General features: G+C 36.9%; 2 protein-coding genes across 7 annotated transcripts in view; one reads left to right on the forward strand and one right to left on the reverse strand.

Annotated features, from left to right (window-relative positions):
* NMD3 (NMD3 ribosome export adaptor) overlaps positions 1-6844 on the forward strand; it is an 82197-nt gene extending 75353 nt beyond the window's left edge. For 5 of the 6 annotated variants that reach the window (XM_047874390.1, XM_047874392.1, XM_047874388.1 and 2 more), the window contains 6 exons: positions 1092-1204; positions 2302-2374; positions 3589-3695; positions 4947-5017; positions 5457-5567; positions 6695-6844. In XM_047874390.1, coding sequence (XP_047730346.1) covers positions 1092-1204; positions 2302-2374; positions 3589-3695; positions 4947-5017; positions 5457-5567; positions 6695-6729 — 510 coding nt within the window. In that variant the 3' untranslated portion in view covers positions 6730-6844. Of the gene's footprint in view, positions 1-1091; positions 1205-2301; positions 2375-3588; positions 3696-4946; positions 5018-5456 lie in introns of all 6 variants that reach the window. The other variant, XM_047874393.1, reaches the window with a different exon arrangement.
* An 18566-nt stretch (positions 6845-25410) lies between these two features.
* Positions 25411-25745, reverse strand: LOC125174725 (cytochrome b-c1 complex subunit 7-like). The gene has a single exon (XM_047874413.1). It carries the CDS (start codon positions 25639-25641, stop codon positions 25411-25413), a length of 231 nt encoding a protein of 76 aa, XP_047730369.1. The 5' UTR covers positions 25642-25745.
* Between the last annotated feature and the right edge of the window lie 542 nt (positions 25746-26287).

Here is a 26287-nt window from a genome sequence, read left to right on the forward strand (position 1 = left end):
GTGCTCTGTGCCTGTTCGTCCTTCCCCTCTCTCCTAATCTCAATCACTGATCTTTTTACTGTCTCTGTAGTTTTGCTTTTTCCATAATTGTATATAGTTAGAATCATATAATCTTTAAGTACCAAATAATATTTCATTGCGTGGATTTACCACGCCTATTTGCCTATTCACCTAGTGAAGGACATCTTGGCTGCTTCCAAGTTTTGACCATTATGAATAAAGTTGTATTAACATCCTTGTGTTTGCAGTTTTGTGAAATCTGGGACCTGTCATTTTTCATTTCTCCTTCTGTCTCTTTTCGCCTGAGATTCCTTAATTCCTCTGTTTATTACTCCTAGTTTTTTCCCTCTTGATCCCATTTTACTTAGGTCTCTTTTTGTTAGTAAAAAGTGTTGGCAAATGCTATACTTAATTCAGCCTAGAAATTTGAAATATCAATTATAATTGCTTGTAAAATCCTATCTTGGAAAGGGACTTTAATTGTTTCTAGTTTAAAATTTCAAACTTGGAATGTTGTTTCTGCAGTAGGTATTAAGGAAAAAAAGGGTTATAGCTCAAATAGTAGACGTCTAAAAAATTAATTTCATAAAGATTTGGGTTCTGTAGTAGCAGCAGCAGCAGCAGCTACTGGGATTGTGCGCCACTGGGATTGCTAGAATGTTTTGTCTGAACCTTGGTTTTTTGAACCTTATGTATAAAATAAGGGGTTGCTTAGCATATTTTCTAGAGTTAAGATTCTTGTACTTTTTCAGTTATTCTTTTTGCTCTTTGTATTGCCTATCTCCCTGTGAAAACATTTGCTTTGAAAATTCTATATATGATATCTGTATTTAGGTGACATTCTTAATGTTTTATAAAGCTTTGAATAAAATCTTAATAAACATACTTATTTTATGTATTCCTTGAGTTTTTCTGTATTTAATACAGTAATTTGTTAATTTTGACAATGTTTCAGAGATCTGAAAAATAAAACAGTTGCTGTCTTTAAAATGAAAATTTAGAAAACCAAAATCAACATTGTATATAGTTTTTGTGAGATGCATTTGAGTTATGCCTGGATTATTGAAGAGTGCATTTTCTTTCCTGTCAAGCATATGCTTGGGGAAGTCTGGGTACAGAAAACATCCGAAATGAATACAGATAAACAGTACTTCTGTCGCACTCATTTGGGACATCTTCTAAATCCTGGAGACCTGGTATTGGGGTTTGTATTATTTTATAGTATTTTCTTTTCCCTCCCTTCCCCTCCCCTCCCCTCCCCTCCCCTCCCCTCCCCTCCCCTCCTCTCCCTTCCCCTCCCCTCCCCTCTCCTTCCCTCCCCTCTCCACCCCTCCTCTCCCCTCCCCTTCTCTCTTTTATGAGTGTGAGCATGCACACATGAGTGGGGAAGGGGCAGATGGAGAGGGAGAGAGAATCTTAAGCAGGTTCCATGCCCAGTGCAGCACAGAGCCCAATATGGGGCTCAAACTCAAGACCCTGAGATCATGACCTAAGCTGAAGTCCAGAGTCGGATACTTAACTAGCTGAGCCACCCTGGGGCTCCTATAAGTACTATAGTATTTTAAACTGGCGATTGACATTGCAAATTTTCTTTGGGATCTAGCAAAGCCATCTAAAATACTAAAGCTGTTTATTCCAAAAAGAATTTAAGAGTTTAGGAGTGTTACAGTTTGCTTATTGGTAGCTAAATTAAACTGGATTGGATAAAAGCTCATAGTTATTCCATTTTGGCCATTTTTTTTTTTTTTTTTTTTTTAATTTATTTTTGAGACAGAGACAGAGCATGAGCAGGGAAGGGTCAGAGAGAGAGGGAGACACAGAATCCGAAGCAGGCTCCAGGCTCTGAGCTGTCAGCCCAGAGCCCGACGCGGGGCTCGAACTCACGGACCGTGAGATCATGACCTGAGCCGAAGTCGGCCGCCCAACCGACTGAGCCACCCAGGCGCCCCAATTTTGGCCATCTTTTTAAAGAATCATTTTTTTTTTAGTAAACTAAATGGAACCATCTAACTGAATTCTTAATGTTGTACTGATCTATGTCTGTTTTGATTCTTTTGCAATATGATAAGGTGGACAGTGATTGGTAATATGTGAAACTCACAGATAGCAGTGCATTTTGTCTTTACCAGTATCTGTAAAGGCATGTTCACTGTATAGTAAACTGCAAAACTTTTAATGTGGAAAAGCATATTAAATGTTAATCTTAGGAACTCTAAATTCCATAAAATTAAAATAAAGTAAAAAGTAATGTGGAAAGCATAAATGTTTCTGTCCTTAAGTGTTTAATTGTTTTTATTTCAGATTTGATTTGGCCAACTGTAACTTAAATGATGAGCATGTCAACAAAATGAACTCAGATAGAGTCCCAGATGTGGTAAGGCTTTAGATTTTTTCCTGTGTTAAAGAGGATTGATAACTCTTATGGGTAAGATGCATGAGTTCACATTTATGAAAATAAACTCTATTTAGAGGTTTCTTTTGAAATTGGAGTTAAGGTGTAATGGCAAAAGCCTTCATGTTTAATCATGTGTCTTTGAGGAGAAAATCCAAGATTTATTGAGTTTTTTTTGTTGCTCTTATAATCTTATAATCGAATTTTCACTCTCTGTCAGAATGGCTTGGTACTGTCCGTAGAGCAAAAATAAATTTGCAGCTAAAAATGATGACCTTTAGAACTTAATTTAGGTTCATTCTTTTAGGCTTAGCTTATTTCATATATTGTTCAGTTAAGGCGTTTAGAATTTAAACCATTATTCAGGTTATTCAGGCTTAACTATAATTGCAGTTGAAAATAATCTTTACAGTGTTGAGTCTTAGAGAAAGAATGTTACTTCTGAAAAAAAAAAACTGTTAAATACTAACATGAGTTTATTAGAATCATGAACAAGAGTGAATATGAAATGGGAAAGACTTTATCTCCTGCTTGACTTATCTTTTAAAATAAACACTAATCTCTTTAGCTGTGGGTAAAAATAAAGTCAGGATATAAGGACTCCCCTTCTCACCACCCAGTTGTGCTTTTATTGATTAGTAAATTAGGAAATAGAAGCATAGTTTAGATAAAAGTCTAACAAGGTTGTAAGAGGAGATTAAGACAGTCATACAAGATTTTGCATTGTGTAAAATTATTTTCACTTATTCCACAATTTTTTAAACTGCCCTAGGACATACATTTGTGAAAGATATATGTACTTCTATAAGTGCTTACTAGTAGTAATAAAAGGAAAAATGCCTGCCTGTGATAATATTTCAGGATGATTAAGACATCAGAAATTTGAAGTTTTGGGTATAAAAAAGCAGTTTAATTTTAAGTCACTGGAAAATTTCATTAGTAAATTATAACAGTTATGCAAACGATGGCTGACTGCATTTTCATAAAATACTGAGTACATGAAGAAAAATGTTAAAAGTTCTCTTGACCCTGCCTCTTGATCCCTATTTTTTTTTCCCTAAGATGTAACCACTCATCAGTTTGGTGACTTTTTGGCATTCTCAGAATCTTTCTCTTTTTAACTTTATTGGACTTGGAGGCCCCGTTATTTAGTTCCCATTTTTTTGTAACTTTGCAAATATTTCTTTTACTTTTAGGTGTTAATCAAGAAGAACTATGACCGTACGAAACGTCAGCGTCGTAGAAACTGGAAACTGAAAGAGCTTGCAAGAGAGAGAGAAAACATGGATACAGATGATGAAAGGTCCTACTTTTCTTTAAACCTTATGTGTTGTCTCAAAGGAAATCCTTACAATAAATCTTTATAGTTTTTATATTTTATATAGTCATCACATGATTATTCCATTCAGTATTAATTTTGTATTCTTATTGTGTTAATTGAATCAGTGTAAGAGGATATCGAATCAATGTAGGGAGGATATAATGATATTTAACAGATTTGATTATTATTTCCTGGGTTTTGACCTGAGAATTGCAACATTGTTGTAAACAGCACATTTGAAAAGTTAACATTAGTAATTACATTGTGGATATCGCAAATAGCAAGTGAATACTTACGACTCCAGATGAAAAGAAAATAGCCCTTTAATATCAAATATGCTGTTTTTCTTCCTTCCTTCTTTCTTTCTTTCTTTCTTTCTTTCTTTCTTTCTTTCTTTCTTTCTTTCTAATATGAAATTTATTGTCAAATTGGTTTCCATACAACACCCAGTGCTCCCAACGGGTGCCTTCCTCAGTACCCATCGCCCACCCCCATCAACCCTCAGATTGTTCTAAATATGCTGTTTTTCAAACAACTTAAGGAGAAATGAAGATGTTGGGTTCTAGAAAATTATATTGGATGATTGAAAAATGGTTTTAATAATGGTTAAGACACTGTCTAAAAAAATGAGTTTAAATAAAATTGTGTCATGAAATGTGAGTGGTAAATAGCAAAATAGAGTCTCATAATGTAATTTAAAGTAAGTATTTATAAATATATAATGTTCAATTAGATATTATAAGTACATATTTGGTTATTTCATCTATAGACTTAAAAGTGCATGTATTTTAACTTAGCCATATGACTTGAGGGGAGGGACATTAAAGTTTATTTATTTTTAGAAAGAGAGTGCAAGCAGGGGAGGGGGAGAGAGAGAATGAGATACAGAATCATGATCAGGCTCCGTGCTGTCAGTGCAAGCCTAATGCAGCGTTCAAACTCACAAACTGTGAGATTATGACCTGAGCTGAAATCAGGAGTTGCATGCTAAGTCCAAGAGGTGGACTGAGCCACCCAGGCACCCCAATTGTGTATGTATCATGTAATTTTGAAAGAAAATATTTTTTTAAATTTGTCAGACTATTTAATTAACATCCATATTTGACCTTCAGTTATTATTTTTAAAGATTTTCATACATGGAACACATTTATCTTACAGTGCTGAAAATGAAAAAAACTCAATAGTGTCTTGGTAAAGATGAAATATTTAAATGTTTCTTTATTCTTCTGTAGGCAATACCAAGATTTCCTTGAAGATCTTGAAGAAGATGAGGCAATTAGAAAAAATGTAAACATTTATAGAGGTTAGTGTTTTACCAGTGTTTGATTTAAGTTGCATCTTTTGCTTTTGTATAGATATGTTAACCCCGTATAAGTATTTTGGTATCTTAAACTTTCATTCCATAAATGACTTTTACTGTGTGGTTTTAAAAGTCCTCTAATTAAACATTTGCAAAAAATAAAAACACTTGCAGAACAGTAGGACTTATTAAAATGTTGTTTGCCTTATCATATTTGATATCATTGTATCCGAGCATGACCCTTCAAGTTCCTGATCTCTATACTAGTGGATATTTATTTATATATTTATGCAGTTCAGTCATTCAGTGAATATAAATGCCTGCTCTAGATATGGTACAAGAACTGCTAATATAATATGTTTAAATGATAGTAAAGATGGTAGAGGCAGGCATTTTGTATATTTTCATATTTGTATTTGAAATCCTCCTTGTATTTTTTTAGACTCAACCATTCCTGTGGAAAGTGACACGGATGATGAAGGAGCACCTCGAATTAGTCTGGCTGAGATGCTTGAAGACCTTCATATTTCCCAAGATGCTACTGGTGAAGAAGGTGAATCGATGATGACACAATGAGATTGGGTTGTAGATGATTTCCATATCTGTAGGCTCAGGATGTTGGACAAAATAACTTTTATTGTCTATTCCATTTGTGCTTCCATATTGAGAGAGGAGAAATTTAGTTTTAAACTTGAATAAATGGGACTATTTTGATTGCTCATTCAGAGCACTGAAAGAGATTGATGGCTTTGAAGTTTTAGATAAAAGATTATGGAGAATGTAATTATTACAGATATTTAGGCCATTTTGCGTGTGGAATTTTGTAAGTTTGCCTTTTTAGGAGACCCTACTCTTTTCCATACTGTAGCACTGGATTTCAAATCTTAAAAGTTGTGATTATTTGGAGGTTACCTAAATCTTGAATCATAAAACAAGCTTTACATTCATTTTGCATTGATTGCTTTAGTAAAAGTGCATATGAAGAATCATTTTTAATAGGAACTTTTTATGCACTTTGATCATTTTTATGTCATTGGGGTAGGTAAGTTGTGGTTCAGTTTATTCCTGGACATTCGGGAGAAGTTATTTTATTCAAAATGTTAACATCTTCAAAAGCTGTTAAATTGGGGATTATTTTGATTTTTATTGCAGAAGAAAATATGTTTAAAATATGTATGGATTTGTAGCAAACATAGACTACTTAAAGGTTAACAATGTGTACTTTTGTTATTTTTGCTCAGGCCAGCAGCTTAGAACAGTAGCTTATGTCATAAAAATGTCTTCCTATCACTTCAAACATTTTTGCTTTTAAAATTTTGGTTTACAAATTGAGAAGGAAGGAATTTTCTTCCTATTAAGTTTCTGTCATTGAGTAGATCACCATCAAAAAGAATATTTGAATCCAGCATATACATGATGAAATAATGAAAATGATCTTTATGCTTTATAAAACCATGAATCAGACTTGAATGAGAAATACCTTCCACTCTTTGAAAGAAAAACATTGGCTTGAATTTTAAAGTGTTCTGAGAATAAAGTATTAAGATCCTATTTCTATAAGCAATATCAGACTTACTAAGTATGCCAGAACCAAGAGCTATTTCATAAACTCTAGGTATACCACTAAATAAGGCAATTAAGTGAGTGCTGAATGGAGCATTTTCCTTTTTTTACGATTAGACTCCCCAGTTCTGAAGTTATGGATAAAGGCCTGAAGTTTTTATAGTGGCTCCTGTTCTGTCTGCATATTTAAAGTTTTCACTTGTGGTTTGGTTTACCTCTTGTATGTCAAGACTTTAAGAAGCATGAAATAAAAACATTTTCCCCTTTTTTGTGTGTCCTTAAAGTGATTGTATTAGTGTTATATTTAAATGATAGTATCTTATGCAGTTTTCCCAGGTGAAATTATTTGAGTACTTTTCATGATTTTCCCACTAAAAATACAGTTTCCTGCTGAACTTATTTAGTCTTATTCTCTTTGATGTTGTCTTTATGAGTAATGAAATTTCTTGGTTGAAAGAAGGCTATGACGAGGTGAAGGAATGTAGCTAATAGAAAAGGTGATAGCCAGGAGCCCTCACAGTTACACAGCCTTGATAAACTTACCATTTTAAAAGTATGGTTCCCAGGCTGTGGGTCCCCAAATACTCTTGTTCATGTCCCGGAGTTGATACAATTTGGGAAGGCTGGTATTAATCAAATTTTCAAGAAGCTGATTTATAACCCAGTTTATAAATATGAGTAATTTCTAAGTCAGTATGATGAATTATCTTCTTTTGTAGCCAGATCTCCACTTGAAGGTGTTGTTTTATAGGTGGAAGTCTTTTTATGAGCATGCAGAGAGTTAAGGGAGAATTGCTTGTATAATTTAACAGCATCAAGCTTATCTTTGCCATAGTAGAATCTAGAACTCCAGGCTTGAGTGTCAGGACTAGACACTCCTCTGTAGTCAATACTGAGTAAGTGCCAGTGTTTTCTCTAGACTATTTTAGTAAATTTGTTCATATTGATTCCATCCTTTAGATTACTTGATCTGTTATTTTTAGTCCAAGGGATGTTACTTTTTTTAATAATTTACTTTCAGTTTTGATATAATTTCAGACCGTTACTAGAATAGTACAAAGAATTCCTGGATACCCTTTCCTCAGATTTGGCCAAATGCCAACGCTTACCTCATTTGCTTTCTTTCTAATTAAATTTTCTTACATAACCATAGGGCAATGATCAAAATCATAAAATTAACATTGACACAATAGTGATATCTAATCAGTGGGCCATATTGAAATTTTGTCAGTTGTCCCACCTATGAAGTCTTTTATAGAAAAAATAAATCTAAGATTGTTCATTGCGCTGGGTTCTCATATCTCTTTTCAGATTTTTTCATCTGGACCAGTTCTTGAGTTTTTACGTTTTATGTAATTGGCATTTTTGAAGAGTCCAAGCCAGTTATTTTGTAAAATGACCCCAATTTGGGCTTGTTTGGTTTCTCATGATTAGATTTAGGGTAAACCCTTTTAGCAGGACTAGAGGTAATACCAAGTTCCCAGAAGTAATACCAAATTCTCAATGCATTTGTATCTGGAGACTTGTGCTGTTGATTAGTCCAGATGTCCCTAAGCATTCTTAGGTTGTTAGTTGGTTTTCTGTTTTAAGGAGTTAGAGGATTTATTCCTTTTTAATCATGATTTTTCTTGATTTTTTTCCTTTTAAATTTATTTTCAACTTAAAGACAATGAAATTCAGTCTTGTCATTTACAGTTCCATAAATTTTAATACATGTAGATTCACACAGTTACCACCACAAATTCCAGAACAATTTTATCATTCCTCCAACCTTCCCCCTCCGCAAATTCCCTTTGCTACCCCTTTGTTTTCAAGCCCTTCCTTCATCCTTAACCATCCCCCCAACCCCTGCAATTTCTGTTCTGTTCCTTGACTTTATGGTTTGTTTTTTCCAAAATACGTAAATGAAATTATACAGTATGTAGTCTCTGAGTCTGTTTTCACAGCATGGTGCACTTGAGATTCACCCAAGGTTTGTTTCTTTTCATTTTGAGTAATACAGTGTTCCAGTTATCCATTCCCCTGTTGAGGCACATTTGAATTTCTAGGTTTTGATGATTAGGAGTAAAGCTGCTGTGAACATTTCTGTATAGGTTTTCCTTTTACGTAGGTAAATAAGTATGGATGGGATTGTTGGATCCTATTATAAGTGTATACATATATTTAACTTTATAAAAAATTGCCAAACTGTTTTTCTGAAGTGGTTTGTGCCATTTTGCTTTCTCGCCTGCAATGTATGAACATTTCAGTTATTCTGCATCCTCACCACCGCTTGGTGGTGTCAGGTTGTTTTAAAGCCAGACTGATAGGTGGATGGTGGTGTTTTTCTGTGGTTTTAATTTTCGTCTCCCTGATGGCTAATTATGTTAAGCATCTTCTCATGTACTTGTTACCCATATATCTTTATTGGTAGAATGGCCATTCAGATCCTTTGTCTGTTTTTGGAAGTTGGGTTGTTTGGTTTTCTATTGGTTGAATTTTTTACTTTGATGCTCGCGTTGTCCCAAATTTGGCCAGTGGGTACCCCATCAATCTGGCTTTTGTCAGAGCCTTTTGACAGGCTCTTGTCCATATATATTTGATCTTGTTCATGCATATTGATGTTATAATGTAACTCTTTGGGCAGGTTTTGGGTTTCCCTTGTTCAGGCCCCACATGCAGTCTGCTCTTGGGTTATTTTCATGATACAGACCAGTTTACCTAAAAATAAACCAATTTACTTAAAATTCTTCAGCTTCAGTTGAATCACCCTGTGAATTAAGGAATCATGAAATGGCATCATAAAAAGCACAGATGTAGGCTATTCATTCTGCTTATCAATTCTGTCACATGTTGAAATAATTTGAGCAGTGGGGTGGTAAGCCTTGATGAAAGCAAGAAGTCAGCCTCAGTACCTCTTGAATTTCAAAGTAGTGTGAGGAGAATATTCAATTTTAGTTCTTTGACTCGACACATTTTGAAAGAACTGCTTTATTACCTAGGAAAAAGGTATGATTCATGATAATTTCTAGTAAAACAAGAACTCTGTAGTGCTTAAAAGTTATTTGGTGTAGGTTTGGTAGCCACTGTGTTTTTTACATAGTAATGCAGCTTGTTGTGTAATCTGATGGAGATTTTGTTTTCTGGTTTTGGTGGAGTTAGTACTGCAGTGGTGCCTGTCACACATTTTTCTTGTGACACAGTTTCACATAAATATGGCTTTTTATAATTCACTTCATAGCATTGTTGTGAAGTGCTTTCAGATAGTATATATACTAGCATTAGTTGATGAAGTACTGTACAAGTAATTGTGGGGAAGCTATATTATATAGAAATAAAAGGATGTTTTGGAGTCTGTTTACCTGCCACCTATTAACTATATGAGTTAAACTTTCTGATGTTCTGTTTCTTCACATTTTATTTTATTTTTTAAGTTTATTTGTTTTGAGACAGTGTGAGTGAGCAGGGAAGGGGAAGAGAGAGAGGGAGTGAGAGAGTCCAAGCACTGTGCAGTACAGATCACTCTGAGCTGAAATCAGGAGTCAGACACTTACCCAACTGAGCCACTCTGGCACCCCATATTTCTTCACATTTTAAAAAGGAGTAATACTGCTCATTACACAGATAATTGTTAAAATTCTTCGTATACAATTCATAGCAAATTGTAACTATTTAATAAATAGTATCTGCTTTTAAAATTTATAATCACAGTTCTAGTGTTTTGTACTGAAACAAGTTGGAAAAAACCCAAATCTTTTATGTATACACTTTTTAGAGCAGCATAGAGCTTATCTTAGAAAATGTGTGTGGTACAGAGAATTAGAAAAACAAAAGCATAAATTTCCAACGTTTCCCTTATAGGGAGATCATCACTGTTAACATTTTTTTTTTTAAATAGATTTTATGTTTTGTAGTTGTAGATCTTCAGAAAAATTGAGAAGATAGTGCAGAGTTCCCGTGCCACACCCAGCTTCTTTTATTATTTAATGAGCCGGTACTATTACATTATTATTAACTAAAGGCTGTAGTTTAGATATCTTTAGTTCTTTTAAAAAAATTTTTTTTTAACGTTTATTTATTTTTGAGACAGACAGAGACACAGCATGAACGGGGGAGGGGCAGAGAGAGAGGGAAACACAGAATCGGAAGCTGGCTCCAGGCTCTGAGCCATCAGCCCAGAGCCCGATGCAGGGCTCAAACTCGCGGACCGCAAGATCGTGACCTGAGCCGAAGTCGGACGCTTAACCGACTGCGCCACCCAGGCGCCCCTAGATATCTTTAGTTCTTATTCAGTGTACATTTTCTTTTCCAAGATCCCATCCAGGATACCATGTTAATGTTTATTTCTTTATTCTTTCTTTCTTTCTTTCTTTCTTTCTTTCTTTCTTTCTTTCTTTCTTTTGCTTTCTTGCTTTCTGAGAAAGGGAGAGAGAAATGGGTGGATACAGATACACACACACACACATGCACACACATGCATGTGCATATGTGCACGAGTCAGAAAGGGGCAGAAAGGGAGAGAGAATCCCAAGTAGGCCACACGCTCAGCGTGGAGCCCAATATGGGACTCAACAAAAGTGTGAGATCGTGACCTGAGCCTAAATCAAGAGTTGGATGCTTAACTGACTCAACCACCCAGACACTTCCTCCTCATGTTACATTTAGTTGTCATGTTTTCCTTAGTCTCTTCTTGGCAGTGCCTGTTTCTTTGATTTCCCTTGTTTTTGAGGACCTTGACAGTTTTGAGGAGTATTCCATCAAATATTTTGTAGGATAGCATACCATTAGAATTTAATGTTTTCCCCCCAAGACTGGGATTATGGGTTATTGGGAGGAAGACCACAGGCAAAACGCTATTTTCATGACATTTTATCAAGGGCATGTACTGGTAACATGATTTATCACTGTTGATGTTGGCCTTCATCACCTGACTGAGGTAGTGCCTGTCATTTCTCCGCTATACTCTTTTTCCCCCCTTTCCATAATGTGCACTTCAGAAGGAAGTCACTCTGCACGGCCTATACCTAAGAAGTAGTGAGTCATACTGCCCCTCCTTGAAGGTGGGATATCTGTATAAATTATTTGGAACTCTTCTGTATGGAAGATTTGTCTCTTTTCTCCCATGTACTAATTTGTTCAGTCATTTATTTATAGCAATATGGATTCATGAATACCTTTATTATATTTTGGGTTATTATCTAATGCTACTTTATTTTGTTTGAATTGTTATAACTTTGGCCATTGTTCCCATCATCTGCCATCCATTTACTTAATTACTCAATTCTACTATACACCTGTGTCCCATAAAAAACCTTGTGTTTTATGTATGGTTCCCTTGCCTTAGTCTTACAGACTATACTCATTTTTAAGGATTACTTAGATCAGCACCTTCTCCCCATCCCCTTCAGTGAGCTTGTTTCATATATTTGTAATACAGTTATTTGTCACAGTCTTTCAATCCCCAGACTTAAATGCTTTTTCAAAATTTGCATATAGGGAGATTCATTATTTGTACTATGAAGTCCTGTGGGCTTTGAGAAGTTTATGTCTTGCATCAACCATTATAATATCATACCAAATAATTTTACAGCCCTAAAAATCCCCTGTACTTTACCAATTTATCCTGAACCCCAAGTCCTTGGCAACCATTGATCATTTTATTGTCTCTGTAGTTTCGCCTTTTCCAGAGTGTCATATAATTGGAATCACATAACATGTAGCCTATCATACTGGCTCCTTTCACTTAGCAGTATGTCTTTAATGTTCTTTCTTTTTGTGGCTTGCTAGTTTATTTTTTTATTGTTGAGTATGTCCCATAGTATAGATGTACCATACCTTGTTTATTCACCTATCCATTCATCTTGGTTACTTCCAGCTTTTGGTGCTTATGAATAAAGCTGCAATAAACTTCCCTATGCAGGTTTTTGTATAAACATAAGTTTTCAAATCAGTTGGATAATACCTAGGAGCCTGATTGCTGGATCTTGTGGTAACACTATCTTGAGTTTTGGAAGAGGCTGCCAAACTGTCCTCCAAAGTGGCTGTACCATTCTGCATTCCCACCAACAATGTAAAAAAGTTCTTGTTGCTCTGCATTCTTATCAGCATTTGGTATTGTCAGTTTTTTTGATTTCAGCCATTATAATAGGTAGTGGTGTCTCATTGTTACTTTAATTTACAGTCTCCTGATGACATGTGATGAACATCTTTTTATATGCTTATTTGCCATCTGTGTATCTTTGATGAGTTGTCTATTCAGATCTTTGGCCCATTTTTAAACCTGGTTGTTTGATTTCTTATTGTGGAGTTTTAAGACTTCTTGTGTATTTTGGATACAAGTCCTTTTTATCAGATATGTGTCTTGCAAGTATTTTCCCAATCTGTGCTTTGTCTTTAAAAAATATATGAAAATAATATATGTATATGAATTATTTATATGTAATACACATACTTATACATGGTTATGTAGAGGTGAGATCATACTGTCTATATACTTTTTTAAACCTTCTTTTACTTCTTAACTATTTTATGTCTTTTCTAAGCCATTAAAAATTCTTTTTTTTAAAAGAATGTTTCCAGTGTTTATTTCAATTGCATATTTCACTGCCTTTTTTTTTTTAAGTTTATTTATTTATTTTGAGAGAGAAGAAAGAGAGAACCAGTGGGGGAGGGACAGAGAGAGAGGGAGACAGAGTGTCCCAAAGTGGGCTCTGTGCTGACACCAGAAAGCTTGATGCAGCTCAAAGTCATGAACTGTGAGAATGTGACCTGAGCAGAAGTCTGATGCTTAACTGACTGAGCTGCCCAGACATCCTCGCCATTAAAAATTTTTAAATATATATAATAATAAACCAATACTCCACTGCCAGATTGCAGAAATAGTCCTAATTCTTCACTCATAACTTTTATCCTGTAGCATAGGACCAAATAATAAACATTTAAGACTTTGCAGTCTAATGGTCTCTGTCACAATCACTTTGCTATAGTAGCATGAATGAGCCATAGCCAATATGTAAATAAAAGGGAGTGACTATATTCTAATAAAACTTAAAAAAAAAGGCTGTGGGCCACGTTTGCCTATGGCCTGTAGTTTGCTGACCCCTGATGTAACTTTGTAGGTAGTGCCCTTTTGCTCTGGGCTTTGGTGATTAGAAGGAGGTGGAAGTTCTGAGTTTAGGCTTCAAGAGGGCTTGGGCCTCTATCATAGCTGTGAGAACAGGCGCCCCAGGATTTGTGGTCATTGTACAGCATTGCTGTGGCATTAGCCAGTTGATAGACTGATAATACCACCACCATTTGATTAGTTAGTCTTTGAAGTTGGGCATTTCCAGGTTGGTTTTCTCTGCCTACCCCCCATAAACATCTGTCCATTTTACTCATTATTTTCTTAGGAAATGACTGTGTCAAAGAGTATATAAGAATCTTAAGACATATTACAAAATTCTTTCCAGAAATATACCTTCCATGGGGTACAGTTTATGAGAGTATCTCTTTTATATTATTCTTGATGTTTTACATGTTCTTTCTTTTCACTTAATGATTTCTAGGTTAACTCAGATGAGGCCCAGTTCATATTGATCTGTTTGTTGAACTTTTGTAGCAGTTACTATCTGTCCTACTTGGTTAGTTTTGTTTCCTAAGTTTTTATTACTATTTATGTATGTATTTTGTCTTTCTAACTAGACTACATTTCTTTAGTGCAGTGCAGATATAGCACAATGCGTAAGTCCTCAAATACATAGTTAATACTATCTGATTTTTGAATACTTTGAAAAATGGGTAGAAATTTGTTGGGTATCGTTTGGCTTTAATTCCTTACAAGTCTGTCCATAAAATAGGAAACCAGATCTTAATGGCATTGGAGAGATGGTAAATGGGATTTGTAGGGAGAGTTGTTTGTGTTGTTCAAGACTTCATTTTATTGGGGCACTTGGGTGGCTCAGTCGGTTAAGCGTCCGACTTGAGCTCAGGTCATGATCTCGCAGTTTGTGAGTTCAAGCCCCACATCGGGCTTTGTGCTGTCAGCTCAGAACCTGGAACTTGCTTTGGATTCTGTGCCTCCCTCTCTCTCTGCCCCTCCCCTGCTTATGCTCTGTCTCTCTCTGCCTCAAAAATAAAAACATTAAAAAAAAATTAAAAAAAAAAAGACTTCATTTTATTTATGCAAGTAGGACCTGCATCTAATTCTAAACTTTGGTAAATTTTTATGTGTATAGTGCTAACTAGCCACAGAATTCTGATTTTATAGTGCTAACATAGACTGTTCAGTTTCACACAGTAAATTTTCTTCCTCCAGGGTATTTCATTGTATATAATAGCACAAATGGTATCTGTAAATAATCATGTGGACACAGGACCTATACAGAGAAGGTATACTGTAATCAGAAGGAAATTTATTGGGCGGTAATCAAGAAGTACAAAATATGTGTGGTAGTTTTCCTGTGTTTGTATATTTGGATCAGAATAATGTTGAAGGGCTGACTGCTTAATAGAGGCTAAGATAAATCAATGTTCATCTGGCTTTAAGGGTGTCAGTGTAAACAAGTACTGTACAGGTCTCCCTGGAATGTTACCAGACAGATTTCTGGGGTGGTAAATACTCTGAATGGTTTGGAATGTGGAGTTGTGACTTCAAAGAGGATCTTTAAAAAAAGTTTGTATTTTGATTGTAGAGTTTCACTGTGGCATTTTGTCTTTTTACTTTGTGAAAATAGATAGACAAACTCTGATCCTAGGTAAATATGTAGAATAGCAAGAAGTTTGGGGTTGTTCCCCCAATCTCTTACTCTGCCTTCTGTGGTCATGTTTGCCATTTCTCTTTTCATAGGAAATAAAGTGTTACCCCTGACAGTGTTTTCATTTTTGTTGGGGATCAGAGTCTTAATCAAAGGCATATTCTGATGGAGGAAATATTTTGGGAGATAGCAAGTCTTGTGTGTGTGGTACATTGAATTCTTGGTCACAATTCTTAATTCCTCTGTAGTAATAATATAGCTTTATACTTGCCCTTTATTCATGGTGGTGGAATGTATTTCTTCGCCCCTTAACTTTAGATTTGACTTTGTGACTTGGGATGTTAGCAGACATGGTAAGAAGGTAAGATTAAAATGCTTTAGCTTATTTGCATTTGTGCTCTTGTCCTTCTGTCATCACCATGAGAAGAATATGCCCTGGGTATATTCTGCCTGCCTTCCCCAACTTGGCTCAGAATCGAACATTTAAGGCAGTGTCATCCTAAATGGCTGATAAACCCATGAGTGGAGATTAAGTGATTATTATTAAGCTTTTGAGTTTTGGAGTGGTTTCTTATGCAGCATTATTGGCAGTAACTAACTGATAATCTTTGCATCTTTAAAATTTGTTTCACTAAGCAGTTGTTGATGGATAATACTTTTTCTTTAAAAAAAAATTTTTTTTTTTAACATTTATTCATTTTTGAAAGGGACAAATCGCAAACAGGGGAGGGCTAGAGAGAGAGGGAGACACAGAATCTGAAGCAGGCTCCAGGCTCCGAGCTGTCAGCACAGAGCCTGACGCAGAGCTCGAACTCAACAGACCTTGAGATCATGACCTGAGCCGAAGTCGGCCGCTTAACCAACTGAGCCACCCAGGTGCCCTGGATAATACTTTTTCTTATAGAAATAGGCAACCTCCCTTTTTCCCACTTGCTTAATTAGGGTTAGATTTCAGGTGACAGTAGATGTACTCTTATAGATTCCCTTAGAGCAGCCTGTTACTCCTATTTTCACGCTTAATCTGAGTGAGTACAAAACCTATTTTGGGTTCATTCCCATATATATTCTCCTTTCTGTATTATAGGTTTTAAGGGTTTTTAATAGTGCTCTGGAAGGTGCCTTGGGCAGGTGGGGAAGGTTAAGATGATCTAGCTCCAGTTTTTCCTGACTCTGTTGTCAGGCTGAGCAGCTTCATTTTTATTTAGACATTTGGTTTTCATGCAGTATTTTGTTAGGAAAAGCATTTTTTAGAAAATTAAATATCATTGCTATAAACATACTTGTACATTCATACCATAGAATATTATTTATCAGTATAAAGGAATGAACTATTGATAGAACAACCTGAATGGATCTCAAGGGAATTATGCTGAGTGAAAAAAAACAATCTCAAAAGGTTTCATATTGTGTGGTTCCATTTAGGTAACATTCTTGAAACAAATTCATAGAGATGGAGAACAGTTTAGTGATGGCCAGGGTTTAGGGATGGGGTGTGTGTGTGTGTGTGGAGCTGGGTGTGGCTGTAATGGAGTAGCACAAGAGAGCTTCTTGGTGATGAAACAGTTCTTGATTGTGGTGATGATTACATGAAACCACCCACGTGATAAAATTGTACACATGTGAACACACACACAAATGCTTATGAAACTTATAAAATCTGAATGAACTCTGAATTATGTCAGCATCAGTTTCCTGGTTTTGGTCCTGTAATTTTCTAAAAATTATGCAAGATGTTACCATGGTGGGAGTCTGGGTGAAAAATTCACATTATCTGCCTGTACTTTTTTTGTTTTTGCTACTTCCTGTGAGTATGTAATTATTTCAGAATTAAAATTTCAGGATCAAAAGCATTGCCATGTATTAGAGCTAATATTAGGAAAAGAAATAATTCTTCGCTGCTATCAGGTCATTTGAGGGAATGTTCACATATTTTATTGGGCAATTTATTCATCTTTGATAATCTGAGATGGTCCTTAGAGAAAAGTTAAAGTGATGAGAGAGAGAGTATGTGTGTGTGTGTGTGTTGTTTCAGTTCTGTCTAGTGGAACTTATTTAGAAAAGTCTCACAAAAGAACCCATTTTTTCCTTTGTTATTGCTGATTTAGCAAAAGGGAAGAGGGGCCTCAGCTTATGGGAGGTTATTTTGAGGGAGAAGGCAACTAACAGAGCTAATGCTTTTCAGTTTTGACAATCCAGAGAAATTTCTGTGTCAGGAAATTAAAAGCAGTTTCTTTCTAATAGAAGTGTTCAGAGCTGTGAATGTGCTCACATTTGCAGTAGCGTTTTCTTTTGCTGTCAGGTATTTGGGAATAAACTGAAGCCCAGAGGAGTTGGGTGGAGACTTACTGGTTTGAGGAATAAAATCATCTAATAGCCCCTGGCTTTGGACTCTAACCTAATTATGTGATGATAACATCACCAATTTCCTCTACTTTTTCCTCCATTGTCTATGGTTTTAGAATTTCCAGTCAAGCAAGAACACTAGAAATTGTATAGGCTCAGGAGCCAGATATCCATCCTAGGTTCATATCCCAGCTGTGAGTCAGGCAAGTAAGTCATTTCTCTGACTGAATCTTCTCATTTGTAAAATGGGAATTCAGTTGTTTAAAACTAGAGGGTCCTATTATGAGGTTAATAGAAAAGCGGTATTTTTCAGATGGTTTGTACTGTGTACTGACATAAAGGGGCTAGAAGTGCCAAAAGGAAGACAAGTGGGGCTGGAGTGGTGAAAAGGAAGATCACATGCTGCAGCCATTTGTATTGACCTCTTGCTGTACTCAGAGATAGGCCTGGATCTGCCGAAGACATGACACTTAACCAAAGCGTGTTGCCTCTGCCCCGGCTGCTCATCTGGAATCACTCCGTTCCTGTAGCAGCAAGAGTGCCTGCCAACAGCTGTCACACATTGGGAGTCCGAACCTTTCTCTTCCTTCAGCTTCCTCAGTTCCTTTCATGTCTGTCTAACGGAAGCCACCTGGCGAGAGAGCATAGAAATATAGTTTGATGTTCAGAGTAGCATATAGAAGGGTAGGTAAAGTGGAAAACAGTGGGTAACTAATGTATACAAAGACTTGATACATATGCACTGCATAGATTTTTTTTTAAATAGCCAGTACTATGTATGTATGTGTGTATGTATGTATGTATTTAGGAGAGAGTATGACCTGGAGAGAAGGGCAGAGGGAGAGAGAGAGAATCCTAAGCAGGCTCCATGCCCAACGTGGGGCTTGATCCCACAGCACTGGAATCATGACCTGAGCAGAAATCAAGAGTCAGATGCTCAACTGACTGAGCCACCCAGGTGTCTCAACCACATATATACCTTTTATAATCAGTAACTGGGTATCTGTAGGAAGGAGAACCGGAGACTGGAGCATAGCCACGGAGGGATGCATTAGTTTTACTTCTGTCTTTACTTTTGGGCTTTGTTTTTTAATGCCTTTAGAACCACAGAATCGAATTGATTATACTCATTTTGTGGCATGTTTATTTTGGTTCATGGAAATCATCATGTCCACTGTTTTCTCCCTTTGTCACCCATGTCTCATATGTCCTACCTCCCATACTCTTATGTAGATACATTGAATTCTTGAAAGATATATAATATCATTCGTGGGTTAAATTTATTTATTTGTTTATTTTTGAGAGAGAAAGAACACGAGTAGGGGAGGGGCAGAGAGAGGGAGACACAGAATCTGAAGTAGCCTGCAGGTTGTAGGCTCTAAGCTGTCAGCACAGAGCCTGATGGGGGCTCGAACCCACAAACTGCAAGATCATGACTTGAGCTGAAGTTGGATGCTTAACTGATGGAGCCACTCCGGCACCCCCATGGGTTAAATTTAAATAAAGTCTGTTGTGCTTTACTTTTTTACACTCAGCATTATGTTTTTGAAGTGCATCCATGTTGCTGCATAGAAATTTGGTTCATCCTTCCTCATTTGCATGTTATTTTTCCATATGTTTGTATCACATTTACTCTTCTCATCTATTTTCTCATTGATGGGCATCTAATTTGCCTACAACTTTCACACAGTACTACAGTGAACAGCTTCATTCCTGTTTCATTATTGATCTGTTGAGAGTTTCTGGGATATATACCCAGTGTGGTGGGCAGCCTTTAAAATGGCTCCCAATGGTCCTTGCCCCCTGATATTCATGTCCTTGTTTAAATTCCTCCCCTTTAATATGGGCTGGACCAAGTGATTCTTTTCTAATGAATAGAATATGGCAGAAGTGATAAGATGTCACCTCTGAGTAGTTTACCAAAGATCTGTGACTTCTATCTTGCTTGCCATTTCTCATTGTCTCTTCTCTGGGGGAAACAAGCTGTTATGTTGTGAACTGCCCTATGGAGAGGTCTATGTGGCAGGGAACTTATGTCTCTGACCAACAGCTATGTAAGCAAGCTTGGAAACATAATTCTCCACTTAACTTGAGATAACTGTAACCCCACCTCACCTTTGACTACAGTCTTTTGAGAAACTCAAACTCACAGGCACTCAGCCAAACCACATCTAGATTCCTGACCCACATAATCTTTGAGATGATAAATGTTTGTCATTTTAAGCCTCTAAATCTTGGGGTAATTTATTACACAACGATAGGTAACTGATACACCCAGGCACATGACTGTTGGGTTATAGAATATATGCATACTTAGGGGCACCCGGGTGGCTCAGTTGGTTGAGCATCCTACTCTTGATTTTGGCTCAGGTCATGATCCTAATGTTGTGGGATCAAGCCCTGCATCAGACTCCACCTTGAGAGCCTACTTAAGATTCTCTTTCTCTCCCTCTGACCCTCCCCCCTACTCACACTGTCTCTCTGTCTCAAAATAAAAATAAGTAGGGGCTCCTGGGTGGCTCAGTTGGTTAAGCTTCTGACTCTTGATTTCAGCTCAGGTCATGATCTCATGGTTCATGACATCGAGCCCCACGTTGGGCTCTGTGCTGACAGCTCAGAGCCTGCTTGTGATTCTCTTTCTGCCCTCCTGCACTGTTCTCTTTCTTTGTCTCTCAAAATAAATAAAATAAAAATAAATAAGAATATATGCATACTTAACTAAGTACTGCCAGACTTCTTTCCAACAGAAATACTTGAGGGCTTTTGTTTCCTCACATTTTCACTAGCCCTTGCTAATAATCCTTTATAAATATTTTTTTGCTGGTCTGATAGGTGTAAAGTGGTATCTCATTTTAATTATATTTATTTGATATATATTGAATATACTTTTGTTTCTTTTTTGGTCAGTGCTTAGTCATATTCTTTCCTTTCTTTGGTTTTTCTGCCTTGTGTTGATTTAAAGAAAGGTCTTGTGTAAATAGCCCTTGCTGGTTTCAGACATTACAGGTATCTCATTTTATGACTTGTTAAATTTGCAAATAATGTCCTTCGTTAAGCAGAAATATTTAATGCTAATGTAGTTATAATTTCTTTCTCCTTAAGGTTTGCTTCTCTGGGTCTTGTTTTAGCAGGACCATTGATATCCATAATTTAGACTTTTTTTTAATGTTTATTTTTGAAAGAGAAAGGGTGGGGGAGGGGCAGAGAGCGAGGGAGACCAAGAATCTGCAGCCGGCTGCATGCTAATAGGAAGCCCTATGTGGGGCTTGAACTCACAAACTGCGAGATCATGACCTGAGCCAAAGCCAGATGCTCAACCGACTGAGCAACCCAGGTGCCCCCATAATTTAGATTTTTTAAGTAAGTCTTTTCTCTAAAAACCTTTGGATGAATTTAAAAATATGGAAAGGGGTGCCTGGGTGGCTCAGTCAATTGAGCATCTCACTCTTGATTTTGGCTCAGGTCATGATCTCACAGGTTTTGAGTTTGAGCCACACGTTGGGCTCTGCACTGACATCACAGAGCCTGCTTGAGATTCTCTCTCTCACTGTCTTCTCGGCCGCTCCCCCACTCACTCTCTCTTTTGCTCTCTCTCTCTCTCAAAATAAATAAACATTAAAAATAAAAAATAAAAATATGGAAATAACTTGTGCTCTTTTGTTGCCCAATTCATTTGAATTTCTTTTGCTACACCACTGTCAAGTACTTATTTTACCTATAATGTGGTAACTTAGCCCATTCACAAATCTGGATGAAGATGAGGTGTGGCCATGTAGTAAGTGACCTGAATTAGGTTGATAGGGAAAACCTAGGAGTGAATTGATACATTGGTCCCCAAGTTACAGAAACTATAAGACATATTTTTTTGCAAAGTAATATAAATGTATTTCTCTGCTTTTTTTTGAAAAAAATGAGGGAAGCCCCAAATTCTTTAAAATAATAATTCTAGCTTTAGTTAATGTCCACCAGATGGCACCAGTGCACACTAAGTACTTATAAAATCGGAAGCATTATTCTCACACTTCTCTTAAAATCTTAAAAATGTATTGTCCATGTAATTAAGGAGGTAATTCTGACTCCCTACTAATTAGTCTTCAAGAAACTTTTTCTGAGGCTCTAGGTTGGGTGAGGTATTTTGCTGTGTTGTCCTATAGCTAATAGCATTCACCTAATTGCTCTATAATTATTTACTGGAGTCTGTTTCTTCCACTTTAGGTAGAGATGAGGGCATTTTTAGCCTTAGTAGGCCCTGAATAGTGAGGCTTTCATTTATTTTTCTAATAGTCATTATGTTATGAGTTAGAGCTAGGTTTGGGAAGTAAAATCTAAAATGTAGACTACAATTTAAGCAAAACTTTCAATGCTTACAAAATCTACAGTTTGGGAAAATAATGGAAGTAAATATTTCATTGTTTTAATTGTATATATTGAATTGATGATGAAAAAAATAGCAATCATTATCCATCTCATTCACTGGACTGAGCTAGAAATCCCATTTCCTTTTGGGAAATGAACATAAGAGAAATTTACAAGCCTTGAAAAATGAATTTATGAATTAATATGCCCAAGCACCATAAAAGTGACTTCCAAGCAACAGCTTGGACTCCAAATATTAAACTTTCATACCATTTATCCTGAATGGCAGTAATGAAACTCAGGCTCTGTGTCTGTGATGTCTGGGTGTCTTAGAAAAGTTTCCATGAGCTCCCTCTTTCTTGTTTTTGGAGAGATGACATTTTTTCCTGTATTATCAATACATTTGAGATAGAGCAGGGACTGGACTCACCTTCCCTCTATCCTGACTGCAAAACCCAGGTTCCTTGATGGCGCAAACACTATGCCCTTTGACAGTACATCTTGCAGGAATGTGGAAGCAGGATGCTTACCAAAGGAGAGACTTGACTATGTGAAGACTGGTGACTACCAAACCAGTCTATACCTAGGTGGGCCCCAGTGCTAACCTTTCACCAATTTTTTCCCTCTTTATAATACTAAAAATCACACCCCGGGGTGGAGATTTAAAATGCTAATGAGACATGAGATGCATGAGGAAGCATATGCTACCCATTGTGCCTGTGCGCCCAACTTTATGTATCTCGCCCTGCCCCTACATGCTTAGCTTGCACTCCTTTTCTGTCTTAGCCGTTTTGAAAACTTTCCCTGGCCTTTGGGAATTCAACCTGAAGGACCCTTTCCTTTGTGCTATCTCCCTTGTGCTAGAGCATAAGCCCCAATAAAAGTCTTTTCCTGAAATTTCTGTTTGGTGCCAGTCTATTACTATTGCTTGGAAAGCCCAAGGACCCAAGTGTGTAACAAATTGAGAGGTCCAGCCAAGCATCAGACTTTCCTGGAAAACATATCTCCGGAGCCTTCTTACTGATGTTCACTTGTGGCAGGTTACTTCATAGGCTTTCTCTATTGAATCTTCTTTTTAAAAAATGATCGATACCAATATTTCCCAAAGTGTGATTAGTGAAACGATAGTCTTCCTAGACTGACTTTCTTGGGAAAGAAAAGTGTTCTGTTGTTAAGCAAGAGAAAAAAAGTGTTCTGTTGTTACATATTCTGCTGTTTCCTTCTTTATAGGTCACATTGTCATGTTAAAGACTGTAACAGTGATTCTCAATGGAGTGGTACTGTCCCCTAGGGAGTATTTTATAAATTATAAATTTCTGGGAGTGTTTTATTGTCATACTGATTGGCCTAGAGGTTATGGACACTAGCTAGCTTGCATTGCACAGACAGTCCCACAAAAGCAAGAATTATCTCTGGCTGTCTGGGACTTACTCTTGTCATTATTGTCATATAGCTGAAAAATCTGTTTATAATTAAGCTGAGGACCTACCTCCATTTTACATGTAAATACAAAGTAGTTTTGATTTTATAATAGACACTGAATGTCTTAGGACTATAGTGAATGACCATGTCAGTCAAGGGAAGATTGTATTTTGTTTGGAGCTTTGCCAAGAATTATTTATTTCAGAAAAGCACATCATGAGCAAACACAACTCGTTGTATTTGAGTCACTGATGCAGCACAACTTTGTAGCCCCGTTTGAACTGTCATATTCACGTGATTCTCCATACAAGTGTCTGACTTATGTCTTTTGGTTTAGTTATTCCCAAGAATTTATATATTAAAATCCATAGTTTGTTGGTGGTGGTCCTTTTGGAAATTGTTTATGTAGGATATGTCTATGAATTTTGTTTCAGGGTGTAAAGGAGGTGTTACAAAGATAGACGTTTACACCAAAGGCATATTAGATCTAGGGTTCGGGACCACTATCCTAAGTAGAGAAATCTGGTGAATTTTCTTAACCCAGCATTTGCTAAGCTAATTTGATAATAGAACCTTTTTTTGTGTATAGTATCTGTTAACATTAGAGAAAGCTATAGTAATTCAAATCCTGTCATTAATGAAACTTTTTATAGTACTTTATACTTTTCACAATGCTTTCACGTGCCTTATTTCAATTTATTTTCACATGAGGTACTTAGCATAGGTTTTCTCTATTCGTTCTGAAGACGAAGTAAACCAGGAGAATTCAGGTGACCCACCGTAGGACACTCAAAGGTGTGTGACAGAGCCACAGACAGACGAGAGGCCTGATTCCGATTCATGCCCTTTTTTCTACATCTGATGGCTCTGGGAGTTTGCCAGTCCCAGCGTAGGGTTCTCTCCATTTCTCCACGCTTCTGTGGCCAGGAAGTAGGGAAGGAAAAGGTGGAACCATGTCAGAGCAGCACTGGGGCAGGTGAAGCTTTCCACACTAAGGGAGCTGACTGTCCAGTCTAAAGTCCACCAGCTTATTTCCCCCGCTTCCTCCTCCTTGCTGTTTGCCTTTCAAGTTCACCACCTTTCTTGTATTTCTAGATCAAAAGGGTGATCAAAGGAGAAAAAGTGAAACTGCAGCTCACTGGTTAAAACTGCTGGATGGAATGTGGAATTTGTGATTTAACATTGCTTTCTCATTATCTTCTGTTCTTCCTGGGGCTTATGGTTAGTATTTGCATCACCAATTCTTGTTGAGATTATAGACCTACAGGATGTCTATTCTAAAGAGGAAATAATAATGACAAACGGCTTTTACTACATGTCAGGCATCATTCTAAGTGCCTAATATACGTTAATTTGTGTAATCCTTAACAAAAACTTTGTGAGGTAGGTAATAGTATTATCTCCATTTAGATGAGGAAACGGAGGCAGAAGAGGTTTAAATCACTTATTCGAGGTTATACAGCTAGTAAGTGATAAAAGAAGGGTTCAGTACTTTGCCCCAAGTGGTTCAGCTAGTAAGTGGCAGAACTGAGATTTGAGTCTGCACAGTCTGGCATCAGAGAAAAGCTTACGGATTACCAAAGAGGTAAACTGTGGTAAAGTCAGAATATGACAGATGGAATCTTGTGGTTTTCTTTTAGAATGAGTGTTGGGAGAGCTTCTATTGAAAACTTACAATCAAGTTTGAGCTTTGTTTTTTAAATCTAAAAGGAGTGTCAGGGTATAAGAGGTCTTACAAGGAAGTTCCTACCTGTAAGTCTCAAGTGTCATACTCTCTTAAATTCTATCATTAACATATCAAACCTTTGAGTTTTCTTTGGGTTCAACTGTTAGATATATTCTTAAAAGACTAACATATTTTTTTTTAAATAATTACAATAGGCATTTATTTAAAGTAATAACATTTGCAGCTCAAATAGTTCCAAATTGTACATTTCGGGTTTACCCAACTTCTTAAAAATATTTGAGGGCAGCTGCACACAGATATCAACTCCATGATTATTTATTTGCCCATTCTTCTCTTTCCTGAATAACTTCTTTCAGATATGGTTCAAGGTAGAATTTATCCTCCTCATATTTTGTCCACTGCACTTTAAGCAAGACCTGGTGCCTCATGGTCAGGTCCAGTGCTCTCTTAATGCGAAACATCCTGTAGTTATAAAGGTTCTCAGGAAGCCTTCTTATGGCCTCTTTCACATCATCATTCTCATATGTTGTATCATCTTGCATTAGTCCCAGTTTATTGAACCCTGCAGCAGTGTAATACCATTTTCAAATACCCTCCAGCCACTGGCTTGATGCTGCAACCGCAGGCCAGCTCCCCATTTTGACCCGAGACTCTTAAAAGACTAATGTATTAAACTAAATGACAAAGGTCAGTGACTTAGTAGTTTTGAGCAAAACTAACCAACTGAACCTAGAGTCTACTGGCCAGCTAACTTCTTTCCTTCCCTACTCCTTTCCTCTGTTCTTTGGTTTTGCTTATGGCTGCACTCCAAGTAATACCAGCAGCTTGTAAGTGTCCTCAAAAAATAGATTTCAAAAGAGGAGCAGGACATTTTTATTTCATGCTTGCTGCCAAGTTTCATTAAGCTGTTTTGCTGGATTTTCCATTTATTCCTCTGTGATTTTGGTGTAAATTTATTACCCAGCCAACATGTGGGCCAGTGCTTCTTTTCAAGCTTATGCTAATTGATAACAGAAACCAGAGCTGGAAGTTGGACGAGACAAAGCTGCAAATGGAACACCAGGTGGCGAAGGGGGCACATATCATGTCTGGAGATAATGGTAAGCATGCTGGTGACCTGAGGTGAGGTACAGTGGGTGGGACCAGCCCAGGAAACACTGGAGACCAGTGGGCACGCACTGAGGGAGT

Source organism: Prionailurus viverrinus, chromosome C2 (assembly GCF_022837055.1).
Source record: "Prionailurus viverrinus isolate Anna chromosome C2, UM_Priviv_1.0, whole genome shotgun sequence".
Classification (NCBI taxonomy): Eukaryota; Metazoa; Chordata; class Mammalia; order Carnivora; family Felidae; genus Prionailurus; species Prionailurus viverrinus.